General features: G+C 44.3%; 1 protein-coding gene and 1 non-coding gene across 9 annotated transcripts in view; both read left to right on the top strand.

Annotated features, from left to right (window-relative positions):
• Positions 1-23,610, top strand: part of LOC133153221 (xylosyl- and glucuronyltransferase LARGE2s) — an 81,350-nt gene that overhangs the window by 20,155 nt on the left and 37,585 nt on the right. For 6 of the 8 annotated variants that reach the window (XM_061277369.1, XM_061277368.1, XM_061277370.1 and 3 more), the window contains exons 3-5: positions 721-1,010; positions 11,457-11,539; positions 14,983-15,106. In XM_061277369.1, the coding sequence (XP_061133353.1) occupies positions 721-1,010; positions 11,457-11,539; positions 14,983-15,106 (497 nt within the window). Of the gene's footprint in view, positions 1-720; positions 1,011-11,456; positions 11,540-14,982; positions 15,107-23,610 lie in introns of those variants that run through there. The other 2 variants (XM_061277374.1, XM_061277373.1) reach the window with 2 other exon arrangements.
• Positions 4,070-4,142, top strand: trnav-aac (transfer RNA valine (anticodon AAC)). The gene has a single exon. It is a non-coding gene; the product is annotated as a tRNA-Val (tRNA).

Genomic DNA, 23,610 nt, shown 5'->3' with positions numbered 1-23,610 from the left:
CATCACAAAACTGTTGTAATTATTTAGATTTTGATCTAAATTAGCCTTGAATAAAGACTAAGCAGTCACATGAATTAACAGAAAAAATGGACAGCCGGGCTCGGACTTGGACTCGGACTCATGGCCAAGAGGCCGGACTCGGACTCGGTGCAAAAATCCGACCGAGTCCACAGCCCTGGTCACCATCATTCTTACGTCCTTCTCCATGGTGAAGACCATGCAAAACAAGTTGCAGTGTGAAACTTCCTCAAGACACTTTATGAGGAAAAAGTGTCAAAAGTCTAAATGGATGGATGGATGGATGGATGGATGGATGGATGGATGGATGGATGGATGGATGGATGGATGGATGGATGGATGGACGGACGGACGGACGGACGGACGGACGGACGGACGGACGGACGAATGGATAATCATTGACTAAAGCAAACAGAGAAAGACACACCAAAGATGGTCTGCTCCTTCAGACACTTTGCCTTAAAATGCTCTTGGCTGTTTGGTGGTTTTAAATGTCCATATAGTTAGTGGTCAATATGTTATGCTTAATAGGAATGTTTTGCGCACTAAGTACACTCTTTGTTGACCACTGAGACAACTGAGAGAACTCCTGTACTTTGTTTGGACACATTTGTGTCCGTGCCGTAAAAACCAAGTGCAGCGTGTCAGCGCCTTTAAGTCACTAACAAAAGAAAGTCCTGATTTTATTTTGCCTTTCCAAAGATCGTCGGTCCCTTTTCCTTCTTCCTTGTTTGGTGGATACACCAGCATCTCAGTTCTTGGAACGAGCCATCCTCGAGTCACGGGTTCGAAAGGTGGAAGAAGAGAACAGGCAGATCAGACTACAGCTTAGCCAGTCACAGAACACTGCTACCCAGTCAGTTGAGAGGAACTATGGCAACCAGCCATGGGGTGCCTCAGTTGACAATGGACCAGAGGATGGGTACAACACAGTGGAAGAGAAGAACAACCACACTGAGTGTCCAAGAATTCCTGCTGTCCAGAAGTGTGAGGTAAATAAACATAATTTACTTTCCACCAGCATAAATGGTTTAAGTGTCCTGTTTCACTTATCAATTTAGATTTAGACTCTTAATCCCTTGGGATTACTCCCTAAGGAAATTCTGGACTCCTTCAGGAAATTCTTGCTTTTGTTCAGGTACATTATTTCAAATGTAATGGTTTCATTACTTTGGTATTAACAATATGGACGTCATGCACACAGCAGCTTGTGGTGTTGGGTCCACGTAGCAAATTGGCAGCGGGGCCTCAAGCCTGTGAAAATTAGCTAGCAAAAATTAGGGAATCATCTGTCTCTGAGTATGCTCATTTAGTTAATTTGGCAGAAAAAAGCACATCACAGACATGACTCAAATAAAGTGATTTCAAATCGCAAATTGCTTGTTTAGCTTTATGAAACACTAAAAGATACAAATGTGGTAGTCAGTAATGATTACTTGTTTAAAATAAGACGAGGAGAAAAAAATTGTGGAATCACTCAAATCTTTCAATTGGATTGAGTGTTAACAAACCATATGTGTCTTTAAGGAATGTTGATCTTCAAAAATGATTTCACCAGCGCCAAACATCTTTTCAACTGACACAATAAGAAAAGTGTTAAAAATGTCCTGTTTGTCTTGACGCTGTGATGTTTGCCTTGATTCAGACGTATGCTTGCCTTTAACAACCTTCCCTTGTTTGTAGTTGGTCAAGATATTATACAAAGCTGACTGTGAACAACTAATATATTTTGCAACCTAACGCGATGATTTACTGTACCTTCATTAAGAAGTTTGATAAGAATTCTTTCCTTTGTTTTAATTGACATCTCTCGTGTTGGAAGCCATCGTTCATGTCAGTCCACTTGGTGCAATAGTTCCCCAAGATGTGTGTAGTTCATAAATTATAAAGAATTAAAAGAAGCAGAGTAGCATTGACTTAAATCGAGGAAACCGCAAGGACGCGCGCGCGCGCACGCACACGCCTAAAGCTATTCCCAAAATACAACTCTCCTTGTCGGGGAATCGGACCCCGCTCTTCCGCGTGACAGGTGGAGATACTGTCCACTATACTAACAAGGATTACGCCTTCTTTGGAAGGCCTTGTGTGAGTGCCCAGTGGAAGTGGCAGCTGCCCAGCAGGTAAAGGTACACAATGACACTGTCATACCAAAGAGTTCTACAGTGTAGTTATCACATTTGCATAACACACGAAAGTGAAAACAGCCCGGCGTCAGTCCGTGATGCCACTTTTTGCAAGATGGCTCCCGTAACACAGTCAGTCGAGGTTACATAGTGTAGTGGTTATCATGTTTGCCTCACATGCCAAAGGTCTTCTGTTCAAAACATTAACGGCGGGCTTACTCTGGAGTTGAGATGTAGCGTTGGGTTACAAGTTTGATTTTGTAGTAAAATTGTGTAAAGTGCCTCCAAGATTGATTGAAGATTGGGGTGGAAATCATTGCTATAAATTTGATGTATTAAAAACAATTTGTAACAAAAAAGGTGTAACCAAAATGTTTTTCATTTCATCAATACCATTGGCCTCACATGGAGTGAATAATGTGTCTTTAAAAAAAAGCAGGTGGTGTGGTATTAAATTACCACGTTGAGATTTCTCTGAAATGTAAAGTGCGATAAAACTACTACTACTACTACGACTAGAAAACAGGGACAAATGTTTGCAATCTAACAAACATATTAATATTATACACATTGAATTTCCAACTGCACATTTAGTTACCTATAATATTTCAATTTAATTAAAGCCACAGTGGCAATATCTTGCTGATCGATTGTCCTTTCATGTTTCTGGTTATCAAATTCAATCGCATGTGAAAATGCTATATAAATAAAGATCATGTTGGCACATCTGTTAAAAAGAAACATCTAAATCAGTGGTTCTTAACCTCACTACGCGGCCGGTTCTAGTGACAAGTTACAAAAGACCCTATACATAACACGTGTTCCCCCTTAGTATAGTGGACAGTATCTCCGCCTGTCACGCGGAAGACCGGGGTTCGATATCCTGATGTGGAGTCACTTAGTTTATGTGAACCAGTGTTGGGTATGCTCTCTACCGAAGTATGCTAACCTGTGTCTGCAGCAGAGTTATTATGTAACTGCAGTGGTTTTTGTGTGACAATTTGTGTTAACTGCAGGCAGTAGAATTCCACCCCATTAACTAAATCATAAATTGATTAGTTTGCTCATTTGTTACTCCATATTCGCAACAGAAATGGTACCTCATTGGAATTGAAGTGAACTATGATGTTGGTAGATTTGGAGTTTGGAGAGCACACTGCACAGACCTGGTTGAGACTTCACTTCACAAATATACATGCAACTAACACAATTGTATGCGCTTTTCATAAAAAAATCTAAATAACTACTATGTTTACAGCTCCTCCCTATTTTAGCTCTTTAAAACGACAGCTTGGGTGACCCTGCCAGGAGTGCGAGACTCCGGCCGACATAGTCTAGGGGTCATGGAGACGCGCAAAGTGCCTCACCACGATAAGTTGGTGTTCCCGTCGAGACGCTCGCGCGCACATGCGCACACACCTAAAGCTATTCCCGGCTATAGCTCTCCCCATCGGGAACTTGAACCCCAGCCTTCCGCGTGTCCACTATACTAACAAGGTCAGTGGAGATTCTGTCCACTATACTAACAAGGCATACGCCTGCGTTATGCCGGTGCCCAGTGGAAGTGGCAGCTTGTGACTATCAGGCAGTTTTCCATAGTGTAGTGGTTATCGCGTTCGCCCCAGATGCGCACGGTATCCAGTTCTAAACCGGGTGGAAACAAACTGTATGAACCTTTTTTTCAGCCCATTTGAAAAATTCGTGTCCGGGGCTGGTCCATGATGCCACTTTTTGGAAGACGGCTCTCATGCCACATTCTAGCACGTTTCCATAATGTAGTGGTTATCACGTTCGCCTCACACGCGAAAGGTCCACGCGTGGAAACAAGTCGTATGAACCTTTTTGTCAGCCCATTTAAAAAATTCGACTCCGGGGCCAATCCGTGATGCCACTTTTTGCAAGACGGCTCTCAAGCAGCAGACAGGCAAGTTTCTATAGTGTAGTGGTTATCACGTTCGTCTAACACGCGAAAGGTCCCCAGTTCAAAACTGGGTGGAAACAAGCCGCACGAATCTTTTTGTCAGCCCCTTTGAAAAATTCATCTCCGGCGACAGTCCGTGATCCGACATTTTGCAAGACGGCTCCCATGACACACTCAGACAAGTTTCCATAGTGTAGTGGTTATCACGTTTGCCTCGCGCGCTAAGAAGGTCCTCGGTTCAAAACCAGGTGCGAAGAAGCGGTATGAACTTTTTTGTCAGCCCATTTGAAAAAATACGGCTCTGGCGCCAGTCTGTGATGGGGCATTTTGCAAGACAGCTTCCCTGGAACTGTCAGGCAAGTTTCCGTACTGTAGTGGTTATCACGTTCGCCTCACATGCGAAAGGTTCCCGATTTGAAACAGGGTGGAAACAAGCGGTATGAAGTTTTTGTCAAGGGATCTCATGACGTAACATGCAGGCACAATTCTTGATCCCTTTGTAGCCAACAGGCCGCTAGGGTGCACTTTGTCCATATGTAATTAACATTAACGATGGGCTTACTCTGGAGTTGAGATGTAGCGTTGGGTTACAAGTTTGATTTTGTACCAAAATTGTGCAAAGTGCCTTCAAGATTGATTGAAGATTGGGGCTGAACGAATGGCTATACATTTGATGCAGTGCTTCTCAATTATTTTCTGTTACACCCCCCCCTAGCAAGATTAAAACTATTCGCGCCCCCCACTCCCCACCGTGACTATCCTAACTTGTCTTGTAAGTCGTAAAATGTTGCACTGTCGCAAACGTGACAGAAGTAACAATGAGAGCGCCACTGCCGCCTGCTGTAGTAGATGCGCAATTACACTTTATTCTAGTACTGCCAAAAAAAAAGCCTGTTCCCCAGGGTCATACGCGCCCCCCAGGTATAGCACCCAAGGGGGGCGCGCCCCACTATTTGAGGAGCACTGATTTGATGTATTAAAAACAATTTGTAACAAAAAAGGTGTAAGCAAAGTGTGTTTCATTTCATCAATACCGTTGGCCTCACATGGAGTGAATAATGTGTCTTTAAAAAAAGCAGGTGGTGTGGTATTAAATTAGCACTTTGAGATTTCTCTGAAATGTAAAATGCGATATAACTACTACTACTACTACTACCACTACTACTACTACTACTACTACTAGAAAACAGGGATAAATGTTTGCAATCTAACAAACATATTAATATTATACACAATTTCCAACTACACATTTAGTTACCTATAATATTTCAATTTAATTAAAGCCACAGTGGCAATATCTTGCTGATCGATTGTCCTTTCATGCTTCTGGTTATCAAATTCAATCGCATGTGAAAATGCTATATAAATAAAGATCATGTTGGCACATCTGTTAAAAACAAACATCTAAATCAGTGGTTCTTAACCTACCACTACGCGTTTGGAATTTATTTACAACCAATTCGGATTTGTTTGGTTGTCTAGTGACAAGTCACAAAAGACCCTGTACTCAACACGTGTTCCTCGTTAGTATAGTGGACAGTATCTCCGCCTGTCACGCGGAAGACCGGGGTTCGATTCCCCGACGGGTAGTTACTTTGGTTATGTGAACTAGCGTTGGGTATGCTGTCTACCAAATTGCGTTAACCTGTGTTTGCAGCAAAGTTATGATGTAACTACAGCGGTTTATGTGTGATAGGTTGTGTTAACTGCAGGCAGTAGAATTCCACCCCATTAATAAAATTATAAATTAATTAGTTTGCTCATTTGTTACACCATATTCACAACAGGTGAATCATCGGAATAGCAGTGAACTATGATGTTGGTAGATTTGGAGTTTGGAGAGCACACTGCACAGAGCTGGTTGAGACTTCACTTCACAAATATATCTGCAACTAACACAATTGTATGGGCTTTTCAAAAAAAAAAAATCGGAATGACTATGTTTCCAGCTCCTCTCTATTTTAGCTCTTTAAAACGACGGCTTGGGTGACCCTGCCAGGAATCCGAGACTCTGGCTGACATAGTCTAGGGGTCATGGAGACGCACAAAATGCCTCACCACGATAAGGTGGTGTTCCGTCGAGACACACGCACGCACACACGCTCGCATGCATGCACACGCGCGCACACACACACACGCACACACACACACACTTTTTGATCCCTCCATCCGCCTCCGAGCTCCAAGTTTTCAAAAATGTTCTTGCTAAAAATCCAGTGAACCGATATCATACATATTTGACGGGCTAAATCTGAAGTTTCATATCAAGGGACTAAGTGAACGTTCTGGATGCAGCAGCTGTTATGTAAAGTTGCCAGGGTCACTAATAGTGGCTCTGCTCACTGGGCTTAACTTAAAACAAATGACATGTCTGTTGTGACATGTGCGTATTTATATAATAATATTTAGCCTTGTTAAGTAAATATTTTCTAAATACATTTTGGCAAACATTTTCTGGTATTATGAGCTGGGTCATTTTTACACCAGTGGACTGATTCACACAGACACCACCTGAAGTTCTATGTAATAAGGCCTCACCACATAGCAGCAATTTATAATGCAAAGGGAAAACAAATTCCATTTCAGAATCAGAGAGTTACTTTAGACTTCCATTCATAGTTTGAAATTTGAGGGGCACAATTCCACCGCACATTTTTGCGTCAAATTTATTTATATAATACTTAATCACAGAAAAGTCTTAAATGGCTTCGGATTCCCACAGTTGACAAATATTAACAAAATCCCTGATACTAACCCCAAAAAGTCAAAGAAAAAACTCAAACTGAAACAACAACAAAAACAATCTGGGAAAAATGAGAAACTTTGAGAAGAGGCTGCAGTGAGCATCATTTAATACATAATGTGATCCTGTACAATATCATTTAAAATAAAGTGAAAATCAATCCAATAATACATTATGAAACGCCGCAGGGAGACGCCATAGTGGCACCTCTGAGGAGGTGGTCCACCTTAGATCTTGTCCTGGTCCAACATACAATCCAAACATACTCACCTCACCCCCTACCCGAACCAGGGAGGATGGGGCAGGAGATAGAGTAGAAGCGGCAGTCAGAGGCCAACATGTTGTTCAACTTAATGCAAGGGTATATAAATAGGTCTTTAGTCATGTTTTAAACATTTCTACCAAAGCAGCGGGCTCTAACATTTGTGGGTAGATTCATTCAAGAACACTGAAGCCCAAATAGAAAATGCACAAGAAACTGACTTCTTTTTGGCTCCCGGGATCACTAAAAGACTTGTGCGTTGTGAAGGAAGGTATTTATTGGTAAATAGCAGAACCTTGAAATTGTACCTATGGACTGAAAGCCAATGCAAGTTGGCTAGTACTGGGTTAATATGATCAAACTTTCCAGCTGCAGCATTTTGAACTGACTGCAGACTTTTTGACAAGATATAAATAGGTATGGATGATGAGCAGGGCCATTGATCAACTTGTCCGTTGTGTCGGAGTTAAGAAGAAAAAAAAATTAAAGACATCTATTGTTCAATCTCAGCAAGGCACACCTCTGGATGACAGCAATTCCGCGGGTTTGTTATTTCCACCGCCATATAACTGGGTGTCATTAGCATAACAGCGAAAACTAATGATATATTTGCGTATAATGTCACCAAGTGGAAGCATGTAGATGCTAAACAGAAACAGCCATGAAAGGCTCCACACATAAAATACTCTCAGCTTGTCAGTGTCATGTAAATGAGGCTATTACATTTGTGAGAAGTAAATCTTAAGATTCAAGATTCAAGAGTTTTTATTCGCCATGTTTGAGCGTCCCAAACAAGGAATTTGACTTCGGTAAAAACACACCCTCTGTTCAACATTTAGGTGACTAACAACACTCAGGACATGTGAATAATGGCAAAAACAGTGTAGACAGATTCAAAAAGGTGTGAAGAGCAGGATGTTATTGCACAGTAATGACTCTGAGACTCTATGAGTGGTGTGAGTTCATCAGAGCAACAGCCTGGGGGAAGAAGCTGTCTCTGTGTCAGCTGGTTTTGGCTTACCGAGCTCTATAACGCCGTCCGCAGGGGAGTAGTTCAAACAGACTGCAACCTGGGTGAGAAGGGTCTGTAGAGATGTTCCTTGCACGTTTCCTGGTCCTGGACAGGTACAAGTCTTGGATAGATGGGAGGTTGATTCCAATGATCTTTTCTACGGTTCTGATTGTCCGTTGCAGTCTGTGCTTGTCTTGTTTGGAGGCTAATCCAAACCAGACAGTGATGGAAGTACAGCCTTTGCTGGGCCTTCTTCCGGACAGAGTCTATGTGGCTGGTCCATTTCAGGTCCCGAGAGATTGTGGTTCCCAGGAACTTGAAGGTGTCTGTGGAGAGAATAGTATTACTGCGGATAGTGAGGGGTAAAAGTGGTGAAGGGTCTCGCCTGAAATCCACTGTCATCTCCACGGTCTTGAGCGGGTTCAGCTCCAGATGGTTTTGGCTGCACCAGTGGACCAGCCGCTCCACCTCCTGTCTGTACGCAGTCTCATCACCGTCCTGGATCAGTCCGATGAGAGTGGTGTCGTCCTCATACTTCAGGAGCTTCACAGGAGAGTTACCTGAGGAGAAATCATTGGTGTAGAGAGAGAAGAGCAGTGGGGAGAGGACGCACCCCTGAGGGGCTCCAGTATTGGTGGTCCGGGTGTCAGATGTGATGCCCCCCAGCCTCACACGCTGTCTCCTGTTGGTCAGGAAGCTGGTGATCCACTGACAGGTGGAGGCAGGCACCGCAAGACACTCACGCTACTCAGCTGGTCAACCGGGTTAGGGAGATGGACCAGAATGCCAAAGGATATGTTGTTGTAACCGGTCAAGAAGGTTTTTTTTTGTTTTTTTTTTCAGAAATTGTTTTAAAAAATGGTTTCAGCTGCATTTGTAAGAAGTAACTCTAAAGACAGAACCCAAGCACATAGAAAAACAGTTGATTAGTAATAAAGCTAAAAAAAAAAAAAGTCAACATCATCAGATTCTTTGACCATTAAGACATACCTATAGCATTTGGAATTATATTTGTACTAATATTACTGAAATAGTTATTATACTAATGTTTTGTTATTTCTATATTATTCTTATTTCCATTATTTCCAGGTGACATTTGACCAAGTTTGTGAAGTGAAATGAAATTTATTTTTGAACAAACGACCAAACAGAAAATAAATTTTTCACATTTTCACATAATTTCATGTTATGCCATTAACAATCAACATGTTCAAAAAAGGAGAAGGAAGAAGCTATTGCTTGTTTTTTTTCCTACCCCTTTAATACATCATAATTCTCAACATGGTTGCTAATTAGTTTTTTCGAAGTACAGAAACCTGATTTATCGGAGGAAGATACTTTTAGAAATGAAAAGCAGTTTATACAATAATATTCAGGAAAAATAAATAAATAAATAAGATATGGACTATGTAGCTGAAAACAGACAGGCAGAAGATTTCAATTACTATAATTTTCTAGTGTAAAATTTTTAAAGTGTTCTAGTTAAAGTTTGTCTAAACACATCTGGCACCCCCACAACATCCCCTTTCTGTATTTGCCAATCTCATACACTATCAGAGGCAGATTTGATCAAAGCCAATAGCATAATATAATTTTCATTTTACTGTGCAGTGAGTAAAACCGATGAGGCCTAAATTCCATGGAACATGCGGTGTGTTATGGCAGGCTGACGAATGTTTTACTCAGTCAAGGAAGCCATTGAAATGCTTTGCCTACCTGATAGGGCCTTATCTGCTACATAATCCATTAATGACTCAGATTTCAGATATCGAGGAAACTCCTCAAGCACAGATAGGAATAGCAAGAGCTAATGCAAACAACCTTGTTTGGGCTGCTGGGGCGCGTCAGCTGGCCAGCACAGCGAGAGCAGAGTCGTGACACATTTACACTTTAAAATATTTTTAAACAGTGTTTAAAGTACAATAAACTATTTCAAAGTACAATAAAGTGTTAACAAATAAAATTACCGTTTTTTTCCGTGTATAGTGCGCCCCCATGTATAATACGCACCCTAAAAATGGCATGCTGATGCTGGAAAAAAGCCTGTACCCATGTATAATACGCACCCAATTTTTATGAATTTTTAAAAAAAAAGTATTCTTTTTTTTTTTTTTTTATTTAAGTCCCAATTATCGTCACACACGCAGGGAGGCAATGGGTCCCATTTTTATAGTCTTTGGTATGGTCTTAACTAGGCTGGATGTAATTTTTTTTGTTGGCGTTGATTTCTCCGACTGCCCGTAAACGCACCACCGCGCTCCGTGCGCGCACGGGAAAGACGCGTGCGGACGTGAAAAAGGCGGCTCTGTATGGGAGAGACGTTGAAGAGGAATAAAAACACCCTTGGAAACCAAAACTTGCCCCGCGTCGTGACTCGGAGCCGCAACAAATGTTTCGGATTTGTGTAGGGTACATTGTGACAGACAGCAAACGAGCAGGCGATTGAGCAAGCGTCAGATACGAGAGCATTGCGGTCGCATGGAGCGTGTTTGAAGTGAACAGCAGAGAAGAAAGGAACAAGGCAAAGTGTTGTGAAATAAAATGCACAGAACGGCTGCGCAAGACACGTCAGCTATATAAAGAGCGAGAGTTGTTTTCTTCCAATTAGTTTCAATTCACAGTTTAATTAGCAGTTTCAATCAGCAAATAACAAAATGCGTATCACAGGTAATATTTTATTTCACAACACTGCCTTGTTCCTTTGGTCTCTGCTGTTCATCCTAAAACACAAAGGCACTCTTTAAGCAATGCGACAGTGAGCGCCCGGCACGCCTCTTTCCCGTGCGCGCACGGAGCGCGGTGGTGCGTTTACGGGCAGTCGGAGAAATCAACGCCAACAAAAAAAATTACATCCAGCCTAGTTAAGACCATACCAAAGACTATAAAGATGGGACCCATTGCCTCCCTGCGTGTGTGACGATCATTGGGACTTAAAAAAAATAAAATAAAATAAAATAAAATAATTTTTTTTTTGTACCCATGTATAATGCGCACCCCAGATTTTAGGACAATAAATTAGTTAAATTTTGCGCACTATACACGGAAAAAAACGGTATAATAGTCTTGTGCCGATGCCCTTGCGCTGGGGGGCGTCAGCCGGCCAGCATGCAAGAGCAGAGAGGGGCCTGACACATTTACACTTCATAAAAGGTTCATAAATGTCTTGCGTGGATAGTGTATAAAACTGAAATAAAGGTTCATAGAATTCTTGTGTGGATATTGTAACGATATATTTTCTCTACATCCCGGATTTTCACCTATCACGGGTGGTCTTGGAACCAATTATCCGCAATAAACGAGGGATTACTGTATACAAAATCAGTGTATATGCTGAGTATGCACTCTATGACATTTAGATTTTTTTGTTTTTTCTACAGGTAATACATGTCGCCTGTGTTTGCGCTGGACACAAAACTAGTAGAGACATGGTCACACTAGTCAAGTCTGTCCTCTTTCACAGGTGAGAAATGTGGTGTATTATTCATTTTTAGAATATCAACAAAGTGTGTTATTAGCAGTCATCTAGGATAAAAGAATGGATTGACAGATAGGTCAAGTCAAGTCAAATTTATTTATATAGCCCTTAATCACAAAAACTTCTCAAAGGGCTTCACATGGCCACAGTTGACAATTATTGTCGAGTTCCCCTGTTCTTAACCCTCAGGAGGGCAAGGGGAAAAAAATTAGAAACCTTGAAAAGGGGCCACAGTTAGGAGAATTTTCCTTCCAGGATGATCAGGCTGCAATGGATGCAAAACGGGCAACTTTTAACACACAATATTAATAAATATCAAATAAGATTATTGGTGCTTCGCTCCCCTCCTTGAAGGACATTTACACCTCCCATCTCACCCGCAAGGCGACCACGGTTGTGAGTGATGTGAGTCACCCCGCTCACTCTTTGTTCGAGCTTCTGCCCTCTGGGAAGAGGTACAGAAGCCTGCGCTCCCGCACCACCAGACTCTCAAACAGCTTCATACTCCAGGCTGTCAAGATCCTGAACTCGCTTCCCCGTTCTGCGTAGCGTTCTGTACTTTTACTGTCTGTATGCACACTGGCTTTTATTCGTTGTGTTATCTATTTATTTATTATTTATTGTTACTCTTATTATTCATTGTTTGTGCCTTCTTGTTTTTTATATTGCGTCGTTTACTTGTATGTCTATCGTGTAATATGTCTTGTCACCGAGGGATAGGGAAAACGTAATTTCGATCTCTTTGTGTGTCTCGGCATGTGAAGATGTTGACAATAAAGCAGACTTTGACTTTTGACTTTTTGATAAGCTAATGTAGATGTCCATAAAAAAATGAAGTGCTGCAGCAAATGGTCAAACCCCCAGTTCTTGTCCTGATTAGTTGATGTAGAACCAGCTATTTTCAGTTTGGGCATCACATAGCCCCCTCCCAAAGCCAGGGAGGAGTGGGAAGGAGAGAGAGCACAAACGGCAATCAGATCCGCCAGCGTAGTTAAATAGAAAAAAATATGTAGAAACAATCAGGACAGCAACAATGCCTCTGAGCAATGTGCTTCATTGAGGACAAGCGCGGGGTGGGGAAAAAAGCACTGCCGTTCAGGAGTCAGGACAGCAGCAATGACCCCTGATAGAGTGGGGTGTGCCTCTGAGCAATGTGCATCACTGGGGACGTGACCGAGTTCAAGCGCAGGACGCGGCAGCCAGGCACGCACACCAACCGGCGTAGAAGGACTTTATATGTGAAAACATCATGTGTTTGTTCTTTTATTCACTGTACAGGCACAATACATGCACAGAACAGTGTGGCGATGGTAATGTTGGAAAATTGAAAACATTTAAGAGGCGAGGGCCTTCTGCCTTGCATCAACCATTACAAATTACCTGTGTGATTAGTTAAATCTCAGACGATTATGTTAAGTCTGCGTTCAGGAAAAAGGTTTACAAACCTGAGCTGGGCTTTTCTCAGATGGTGCCAGTTCCTGCAGATATGACACTCACACCCTTTTCCCATAAAAATAAAGATCATGAAAAATGTCACACTGCAATCAATACTTTTTGTACTCATCATAAGAAAAAAAAGACGTTCTTCCCAACGTCAGCTCTTTTTGTCATTTTGTACCAGTCTATTATGTCTATTTACTAATGTCCTTGATATCCCAATCGTCTTTTATGCCCAAATTCATTGTCTCATATTCCGGGCAAACTTGTTTATTTTGTCTCCCCAACTTAAGAATGTCGCACGTCATTTATTGTTAATTATATAAAAACCACAGGCAGTACAAAAACATCAAGCAGTTCAAGATAACATTAACCAGTGGTTATAATACTATTTAGAGCTATTGAGCCATATGTATGTCTACTAATTATTAGAATTTATTCAAACACATACCCAAAATAATGTCTAATGAGAAGTTGTACAAGTAAATTGATTCCTATATTCGAATATATACTTCCATCCATCCATCCATCTTCTGTACCGCTTAGTCCCCACGGGGGTCGCGGGCGTGCTGGAGCCTATCCCAGCCGTCATCGGGCAGTAGGCGGGGGACACCCTGAACCGGTTGCCAGCCAATCGCAGGGCACACAGAGACAAACAACCATACGCACTCGCACTCACACATAGGGACAATTTGGAGTGCTCAATCGGCCTACCAAGCATGTTTTTGGGATGTGGGAGGAAACCGGAGTGCCCGGAGAAAACCCACGCAGGCCCGGGGAGAACATGCAAACTCCACACAGGAAGGGACAGGGCCGGAGGTGGAATCGAACCTGCACCATCCTAACAGTGAGGCAGACGTGCTAACCAGTGCGCCACCGAGCCGCCATCGAATATATACTTGTGCATTTTAATTGATTATTGTGTGTATGTAAATGTATGCTTGTGCACTTTAATTAATAAAATATGAACATGTTGATTTTCTACCTAACAGGGACTCTGAAACCTATTTTTATCACATTAATAAACGTAATAAGAAAGATTTATGTAGCGTAAAAGTATTGGGGAGGGTTTAAAAAGCTTTTTGAATTGTGTACTGGACCAAAATGCAACAGGAGATTCATGCACAACTGTGACTCACTTTGGTTTCGCTATGCCTTAGTGTGGTGTGGTAATTCTGAGGTTGGACCCTTTGTATTGCTAGGCAAGAAAACCCACACTTTCAATTGACTTACAATACACCCATGCTCTCTAGCGGCCAACAAGAAACACTATATGTTGGAAACTTCAATACATTTATTTTTATAAATAATGCATATATCGCATCTACTTCGCAGATTTTCGTTTTTCGCGGGTGGTTCTGGAACACATATCCTGCGAAAAACGAGGGATCACTGTATACATACATATGTTTTCAGGGCAATCTGAATAACAGCACTGCAATGAGTTTTCAAACGGTTGGAGAGACATTGCACGCTCAAGAATATTTCCAAACCTATATTAACCATATTGCATTCAGAAACTTTTATCAAAGGTATTGTCCATTGATATTGTGTCAATCAGGATACATATTGATGTAGAATTATCGCCCAGCCCTATCTTCAAGTATCGAGTTGGATTTGAGTGTAAAAGTCTAAGTTAATCACACTTGCGTAAGGAGATGCGTACAATTGACTTTTTTGCCCCCTATCAATTAGAATCAAAACTCTTAGAAGGACATGGAAAGACAAACAACCCTTCTAGGTTGTGTTCAGTTTTTATGAGAAGATCTGATAACATGATCTTTATAAAAGTGTTCTAATGATGAAATGATCAGTGAGTTATGGCAAACTTTGTCGATGGTGGCCATGTGTTAAAAACGATTAGCTCAAACATTCCAAATTGTTCTGCAATGTCGTTTTTTTGTTTTTTATCAGAAATGAATATTGGGATTTCTTAATGTCTTAATTATTGTTTAACTCATCAAGCTGACTTTTCCCCCTCAATTTTACAGGAGAAATCCTCTTCACTTTCATTTAATCACTGATGCTGTGGCCAACCAAACTTTGAGCACCCTATTTCAGTCATGGATGGTCCCTTCTGTGCAAGTTAGCTTTTATGATGCAGAAGATCTCAAGGTAAGAGTATGACAGGCGTGTGCATACTTGCAAAGCTTGTCCCAATGTTTGTACTTTGCCCTTGTTCTCCAATGCCCTTGCCACCTTCTTATTGTTAGTAAAACATGAGTTACTACAATTATCATATCAAAAGACAATCTCTGCTGTCTAAGGTAGCTGCGATGATTCAAAGATGATAAAGGTCTTGTCAAAAATGTGTTTCCCCACTAAGTTTAAAGAGCATCAAAGTGAAACACTCAATATAAAATCTGCACAGTGCAGATAATGCTCACACATGAGGTCCCAACTTTTACACAGATTGTGAAATCATACTTGTTTCAATTAATATTTTCTGTCAGAAGAATATTAGACTTTGATTATAAGTGGATGGTTCTTCAGGTATTAGTTTGGCCTGTAACCTTTTATAGCAAGACAACCACTAACAGTGATGCCAGTAATGTATTGTGCTTTACAGTTACTACATGTTATCCCGACGACCACTTTTTCTAGTAACGAGTATACTTAACTCAATACTCTCTCCAGACCAGTAATCACATTAGTTTCTCATATAAGCGTTTCTTTATTTGTGACCATAGTGGATGGAAGGATGGAAAGAATGGAAACTCGGCTCTATAGCAGACATGGGCAAACTACGGCCCGTGGGCCACATCCGGCCCACGGGGCTGCTTCATCCAGCTCGCTAAAGCTGAATAAATTGTAGTAGACATATTTTTGGGTTATTTTCTCTGCAATGACTGTGTTTCGCCAGTAGATGGGGAACGCCCGTGCAATTACTCCCGGAAATCGTGTCAGATAGCTCGGTGCACACAAGTGCTTGTACGTATTAAGTAAGTACCGTAATTTTCGGAGTAAAGTCGGAGTACAAGTCGCATCAGCCATAAAATGCCCAAAAAAGTGAAAAGAACATATATAAGTCGCTCCGGAGTATAAGTCGCATTTTGGGGGGCAATTTATTTGACAAAATCCAACACCAAAAACAGTCATGAACAAGCAACAACAGGCTACATGATAGATATGCTATCGTGACATAAACGCAAACGATAGCTGAGAATGGCCCTGATGTAACATTCAGAGTTATTTAAAAAAAACTATTACATGAATAACACGTTTATAAAACCATCTGTGTCACTCTAATTCATTAAATCCATCGATCGTCCTTTGTCAACAATGTGTGCGCGCCACTACTATATAAGCAATAATATTATCAAACCATCTGTGCACTCTAAATCATTAAATCTATCTATCTCTATTTCTATCAGTGCCGAATTTCGAGTATTGGCTGTGGCGTCAGCATTATCGTAGTTCCCGCGCTGGGTTTCCAGATACAGTTTTACACTGAAGCCACCCACAAACCTTCCCCTGGAATCCATCCATCCATCCATCCATCCATCCATCCATCCATCCATCCATCCATCCATCCATCCATCCATCCATCTTCTTCCGCTTATCCGGGGTCGGGTCGCGGGGGCAGCAGCTTCAGGAGGGACTCCCAGACTTCCCTCTCCCCAGCCACTTCATCTAACTCATCCCGGGGGATCCCAAGGCGTTCCCAGGCCAGCTGAGAGACATAGTCTCTCCAGCGCGTCCTGGGTCGTCCCCGGGGTCTCCTACCGGTGGGACATGCCCGGAACACCTCCCCAGGGAGGCGTCCAGGAGGCATCCTGATGAGGTGCCCGAGCCACCTCATCTGGCTCCTCTCAACGTGGAGGAGTAGCGACTCTACTCCGAGTCTCTCCCGGATGACCGAACTTCTTACTCTATCTCTAAGGGAGAGCCCGGACATCCTGTGGAGAAAACTCATTTCGGCCGCTTGTATCCGGGATCTCGTTCTTTCGGTCACGACCCATAGCTCGTGACCATAGGTGAGAGTAGGAGCGTAAATCGATTGGTAAATTGAGAGCTTTGCCTTTTGGCTCAGCTCTCTCTTCACCACGACGGACCGGTACAGAGTCCGCATTACTGCCGACGCTGCACCGATCAGCCTGTCGATCTCGCGCTCCATCCTCCCCTCACTCGTGAACAAGACCCCAAGATACTTAAACTTCTCCACTTGGGGCAGGATCTCATCCCCGATCCGGAGAGGGCATTTCACCCTTTTCCGATCGAGGACCATGGACTCGGATTTGGAGGTGCTGACCCTCATCCTGACCGCTTCACACTCGGCTGCGAACCGCTCCAGTGAGAGCTGGAGATCACGGCCTGAAGAAGCCAACAGCACCACGTCGTCTGCAAAAAGCAGAGACGCAATGCTGATGTCCCCAAACCGTACACCCTCAACGCCTCGGCTGCGCCTAGAAATTCTGTCCATAAAAATTATGAACAGAATCGCTGACAAAGGGCAGCCTTGGCGGAGTCCAACCCTCACTGGGAACGAATCCGACTTACTGCCGGAAATGCGGACCAAACTCTGGCATCGGTGATACCGCCCTTATCAGTTGGCTCAGTACCCCGTACTCCCGAAGCACCCCCCATAGAACCTCCCGAGGGACACGGTCGAACGCCTTCTCCAAGTCCACAAAACACATGTGGACTGGTTGGGCGAACTCCCATGCACCCTCGAGGATCCTCCTGAGGGTGAAGCTGGTCCACGGCCAGGACGGAAGCCACACTGTTCCTCCTGAACCCGAGGTTCGACCTCCCGACGGACCCTCCTCTCCAGCACCCCTGAATACCGTTTTTTTCCGTGTATAGTGCGCAAAATTTAACTAATTTATTGTCCTAAAATCTGGGGTGCGCATTATACATGGGTACAAAAATTTTTTTAATTTTTTTATTTTTTATTTTATTATTTTTTTTTTTAAGTCCCAATGATCGTCACACACGTAGGGAGGCAATGGGTCCCATTTTTATAGTCTTTGGTATGGTCTTAACTAGGCTGGATGTAATTTTTTTTGTTGGCGTTGATTTCTCCGACTGCCCGTAAACGCACCACCGCGCTCCGTGCGCGCACGGGACAGCAAACGAGCAGGTGATCGAGCAAGCGTCTGATACGAGAGCATTGCGGTCGCATGGAGCGTGTTTGAAGTGAACAGCAGGGAAGAAAGGCAAAGTGTTGTGAAATAAAATGCACAGAACGGATGCGCAAGACACGTCAGCTATATAAAGAGCGAGAGTTGTTTTCTTCCTATTAGTTTCAATTCACAGTTTAATTAGCAGTTTCAATCAGCAAATAACAAAATGCGTATTACAGGTAATATTTTATTTCACAACACTTTGCCTTGTTCCTTTGGTCTCTGCTGTTCATCCTAAAACACAAAGGCGCTCTTTAAGCAATGCGACAGTGAGCGCCCGGCGCGCTGCGGTTGCGCGACCGCACCAAATTAAGCTCCCTGCGCAGTGCGCACTGAGGTCCACTTAAATTTTAGAAAGTACATCAGGACTTTAAAAATATCTTCTAAATTTCAGCGACGGCTCTGTCACACTAATGCGACCAGCGCGGTGCAGTTGGGCGGTCGGCGGCGCGCTACGGTTGAGCGTTCTCTCTCGCACTCTCTCTCTCTCTCGCTCTCGCACACACGCACACGCGCACACACGCAAACCGGATATCATACGGAGGCCGCCATTACAGATGCGCAGAACGGATGCGCAAGACACGTCAGCTATATAAAGAGCGAGAGTTCAGTTCTCTACCTTAATCCGTATCACAGGTAATATTTTATTTCACAACACTTTGCCTTGTTCCTTTCTTCTCTGCTGTTCACTTCAAACACGCTCCATGCGACCGCAATGCTCTCGTATCAGACGCTTGCTCGATCACCTGCTCGTTTGCTGTCCCGTGCGGGCACGGAGCGCGGTGGTGCGTTTGCGGGCAGTCGGAGAAATCAACGCCAACAAAAAAAATTACATCCAGCCTAGTTAAGACCATACCAAAGACTATAAAAATGGGACCCATTGCCTCCCTGCGTGTGTGACGATCATTGGGACTTAAAAAAAAAAAAAATTTAAAAAAAAATTAAAAAAAATTCATAAAAATTGGGTGCGTATTATACATGGGTACAAGCTTTTTTCCAGCATCAGCATGCCATTTTTAGGGGTGCGTACTATACATGGGGGCGCACTATACACGGAAAAAAACGGTAGACCTTACCAGGGAGGCTGAGGAGTACAATTCCCCTGTAATTGGAACACACCCTCCGGTACCTGTCCCGCAGGCCAAAACGGCCCGATAGGACTCCTTCTTCAGCTTGACGGCATTCCTTACCGCCGGTGTCCACCAGCGGGTTCGGGGATTGCCGCCACGACAGGCACCAATGACCTTACGGCCACAGCTCCGGTCGGCCGCCTCAACAATGGAGGCGCGGAACAAGGTCCACTCGGACTCAATGTCCCCCGCCTCCCCCGGGACGTGGGAAAAGCTCTGCCTGAGGTGAGAGTTGAAGCTCTTCCTGACAGGGGATTCCGCCAGACGTTCCCAGCAAACCCTCACAGAGCGTTTGGGTCTGCCAGGTCGGACCGGCATCTTCCCCCACCATCGGAGCCAACCCACCACCAGGTGGTGATCAGTTGACAGCTCCGCCCCTCTCTTCGCCCAAGTGTCCAAAACATGCGGCCGCAAATCCGATGACACGACTACAAAGTCGATCATCGAACTGCGGCCTAGGGTGTCCTGGTGCCAAGTGCACACATGGACACCCTTATGTTTGAACATGGTGTTCCTTATAGAAAATCCGTGTCGAGCACAGAAGTCCAATAATAGAACACCACTCGGGTTCAGATCGGGGGGGCCGTTCCTCCCAATCACGCCCTTCCAGGTTCACTGTCATTGCCCACGTGAGCATTGAAGTCACCCAGTAGAACGATGGAGTCCCCAGAAGGAGCGCTCTCCAGCCCTGGAATCCTTCCATTAAAATAAGTGGCCCAAGGAAAAAGAAAGGTGGACACTGAGTGCCGAGTGTTTAAAAAAGAGTGGAAAATTTGGCTCAACCTACATGTGTGAGCAGACGTTCAGCCACATGATCATCTACAAAGCCCGTCACAGATCTAGGTTAACGGACCAACCCCTCGGCTTGCAACAACAAATGTTAATGCAGACTATGATGCACTAGCAAAAAAGGGGGCCCAACAACACTGTTCCCACAGAAAATAAAGGGAAGTTTCTCTAGTTTGTTGTAAAAGAAAATGCATTTTGAAAATAATTTGGACAAATAGCAGGGATTGAAACTAGCGACCATTCTCATTTTCAAACGATGCAGGATGCTTAAGGACATTGATGCACCACCTGTTTGCGACTAATCTTAACTTTTAAAGTTCTTAAGGCCAACTTTACGGAAGTGTTTCCCGTTTCCTCACCTCTGTTACCAGGTGTTTGTGAGTTAAAACTCTGCTCTGATTTTCAGATACCCCTCACCGTGTTGCTGTTTTGATTACTTTATTTGGACGTATGCTTTCACCGATTCTTCAAGATGATATATTTGGTCAGAATGTTTGCCGTTTGATGTGATCTCATAAGATAAACATCTTTCATTAATCTGAACTGCAGGCACTGAAGTGATGGAGACTGTTATTATGAATAACAGTGTCGTATTTTATGAGAATCACTGAAAGCAGTTTTTTAGTGATTTTTTTTAATGCTGTTAATAAATGCATTTGTTTTCCAAAAACCTTTTTTGAATATCCATGCTTTACTACCTACTAAAGGCCAAAACATTTTCTGCAATGACCTTTACATGTCGTTTGTATTACGTCACACAAACACAACATCCATCTGCTCCTGGTTCAGCCCCCTGGTCAAAATTTAGAACCCAATTTGGCCCGCAAATCAAAAGGTTTGCCCACCCCTGCTCTATGGCTTTGCTGAAGACTCTTTACTTCAAAACAAATTTGTTGACAATGCAAGGTGTGACTAGTTTTTCAATCAAAATCCCTCTGTTTTGAAAAGCAAGTACGTGTGTTCATATTTTTAACAAATTGAGACATTTCTCTTCCACAAGCCACACATGGACCCCACAAGCCCAACATAAGAAAATACAGACACTTGCAAAACACAACACACACAATTCTCAGTGGCAGCTAAGACCGCGGGAATATGGCTTCTTCTAAAAAGAGCCCTCCTGATCTGAACCTGTGGCCTGAGGGCAGTAGGCTGGGGCATTTATGTAGTGGGTGAATCGTGTCTTGAATGATTGAAGTTGTATTGCTGCAGGGACTACCTTTATTATTGAATTCAAAGTCAAAGTCAAAGTCTGCTTTATTGTCAATCTCTTCACATGTCAAGACACACAAAGAAAACGAAATTACGTTTCCTCTATCCCACGGTGATGAGACATAGTACACGATAGATCTTCTTTTTCAAGATGGAGGCGCGTGCATACGCAGCGACCTCTCTCTGTCCCGCCCGTACGGTGTTTTGTTCGTCAAATGAGTGTTTGTCCGGCAGTTTTATGTGTTCGTCTCGTCGTACTGAGTCGTGCTACAAGTACGGCAGGCAGGTTCTGCTCGACATCGGCGAAAGCGAGTTTTGTCGAGTTCTGGACTTTGATGCGGGGACATTAAAGGAGCTCGGACTGCTACGTCCTGAAGCGTCGCCGGACTCGTCTGCTATTCCTCCCCCGGTTGGGAGGCGTCGAAAGCGTTGTGCGAGGAGGCTGAAGAGGGGCAAGCGTGGGGGCGTCCGGGCCAGGCTGGCGGCCAACCAAGCTCGCCCGGCCGTGCCTTCCGTTCTTCTGGCGAATGTTCGATCGCTGGACAACAAAATGGATTACATTCGCTTGCTGAGATCTACATACCGGACAGTGCGTGGCTGCTGTGTGCTCGTGTTCACTGAGTCTTGGTTGACCGTCAACATTCCGGACTCTGCTGTACGTCTGGAGTGGCTAGCGTGCTATCGGGCGGACCGGGCCATTGTACAAGGGGGAAAATCTCGTGGGGGAGGAATATGCGTCTACATCCGTGACGAATGGTGCCGGGACTCTGTAGTGGTATGCAAGCACTGCTCGCCACTGGCAGAGTTTGTGATCATTAAGTGCCGTCCTTTTTACCTGCCAAGGGAATTTACCGCGATTCTGCTGGTCGGGGTTTACATCCCGCCTTCCAACATCGAAGGCGACAGGATCGCGGCTCTTAGTGAACTGTACCAGGCTGTCAGTGAACAACAGACAGCGCACCCGGACGGTTTCACCATCTTCACTGGGGATTTTAATCATGCTAACCTGAAGTCTGTTTTTCCGAGGCTTCACCAGCATGTTAATTTTCCTACGCGTGGCGACAGCTTCCTGGACCTGGTCTACTCTTCGCATAAAGGAGCTTTCAAAGCCGCCCCCCTCCCCCATCTTGGACTTTCTGACCATATCACTGTTATGCTTTTGCCCGCATACAGACAAATGGTGAGAACATCCAGACCGGTTCGCAAGCGGGTACAGGTTTGGCCTGAGGGTGCCTCTGATGCGCTTCATGACTGCTTTGGCTCTACTGACTGGGACATGTTTCGGAGGGCTGCCACTTGCGACGATCGGACAGACATTGAGGAGTATACTGACTCTGTTTCCTCCTACATCAGGAAGTGCATTGATGATGTGACTCACTCAAAATCCATCGTCACTCGGGCTAACCGGAAGCCATGGCTGACAGGGGCTGTCTTCAGGCTGCTGAGGGCCAGGGACAAAGCCTTTAGAGTGGGGGATGAGGCTGGCTTGAGGACTGCGAGGGCCGACCTGTCCCGGGGCATCAAAGAAGCAAAGAGGGTGTTCTCGTGCAAAATTACCGCCCACTTCAAGCACAGCAGGGACGCACGGAGCCTTTGGAAGGGCATTCAGACCATCACGGACTACAAGCCCGCGCCGCAGAGCTGTGAAGGCGATGTCCGTCTGCTCAATGACCTTAACCGCCTCTTTGCTCGCTTCGACGCACAGAACAGCACTTGCCCACTGAAGGCCACTCCCCCTTCATACGAGCTGCCCCTGTGCCTCTCCGCCGACAGCGTGAGGAGGGCGTTTGCCGCTATCAACATCCGTAAGGCGGCGGGCCCTGACAACATCCCGGGTCGAGCGCTGAAGGACTGCACTAGTGAGCTGACAGGTGTCTTCACGGACATCTTTAACACTTCCCTGCAGCAGGCCATCGGCCCGTCGTGTTTCAAAGCTGCCACCATCATACCTGTGCCGAAGAAACCTGCTCCGTCCTGCTTCAATGACTACCGCCCCGTGGCACTTCATCATGAAGTGCTTTGAGCGGCTTGTCATGGAGCACATCCGATCCGTTCTCCCCCCCACCATTGACCCCTTCCAGTTTGCGTACCGAGCCAAACGGTCCTCTGAGGATGCCATCTGCTCTGCCCTCCACTCGGCCCTCACCCACCTGGAGAGAAGGGACTCGCATGTGAGATTGTTGTTTGTGGACTTCAGTTCTACCTTCAACACCATTGTGCCACAACGCCTCATCAGCGAACTTGACAAGCTGTACCTCAGTACCTACCTCTGCAAGTGGCTACTGGACTTCCTCTGTCAGAGGCCACAGGTGGTACGTGTTGGCGACAAAATCTCTGCCAGCATCACGCTGAGGAGCACAGG

Source organism: Syngnathus typhle, linkage group LG4 (assembly GCF_033458585.1).
Source record: "Syngnathus typhle isolate RoL2023-S1 ecotype Sweden linkage group LG4, RoL_Styp_1.0, whole genome shotgun sequence".
NCBI classification, from domain to species: Eukaryota; Metazoa; Chordata; class Actinopteri; order Syngnathiformes; family Syngnathidae; genus Syngnathus; species Syngnathus typhle.
Note: the sequence above shows the minus strand (reverse complement) of the source record. Positions and strands in the feature narration are given on the sequence as shown.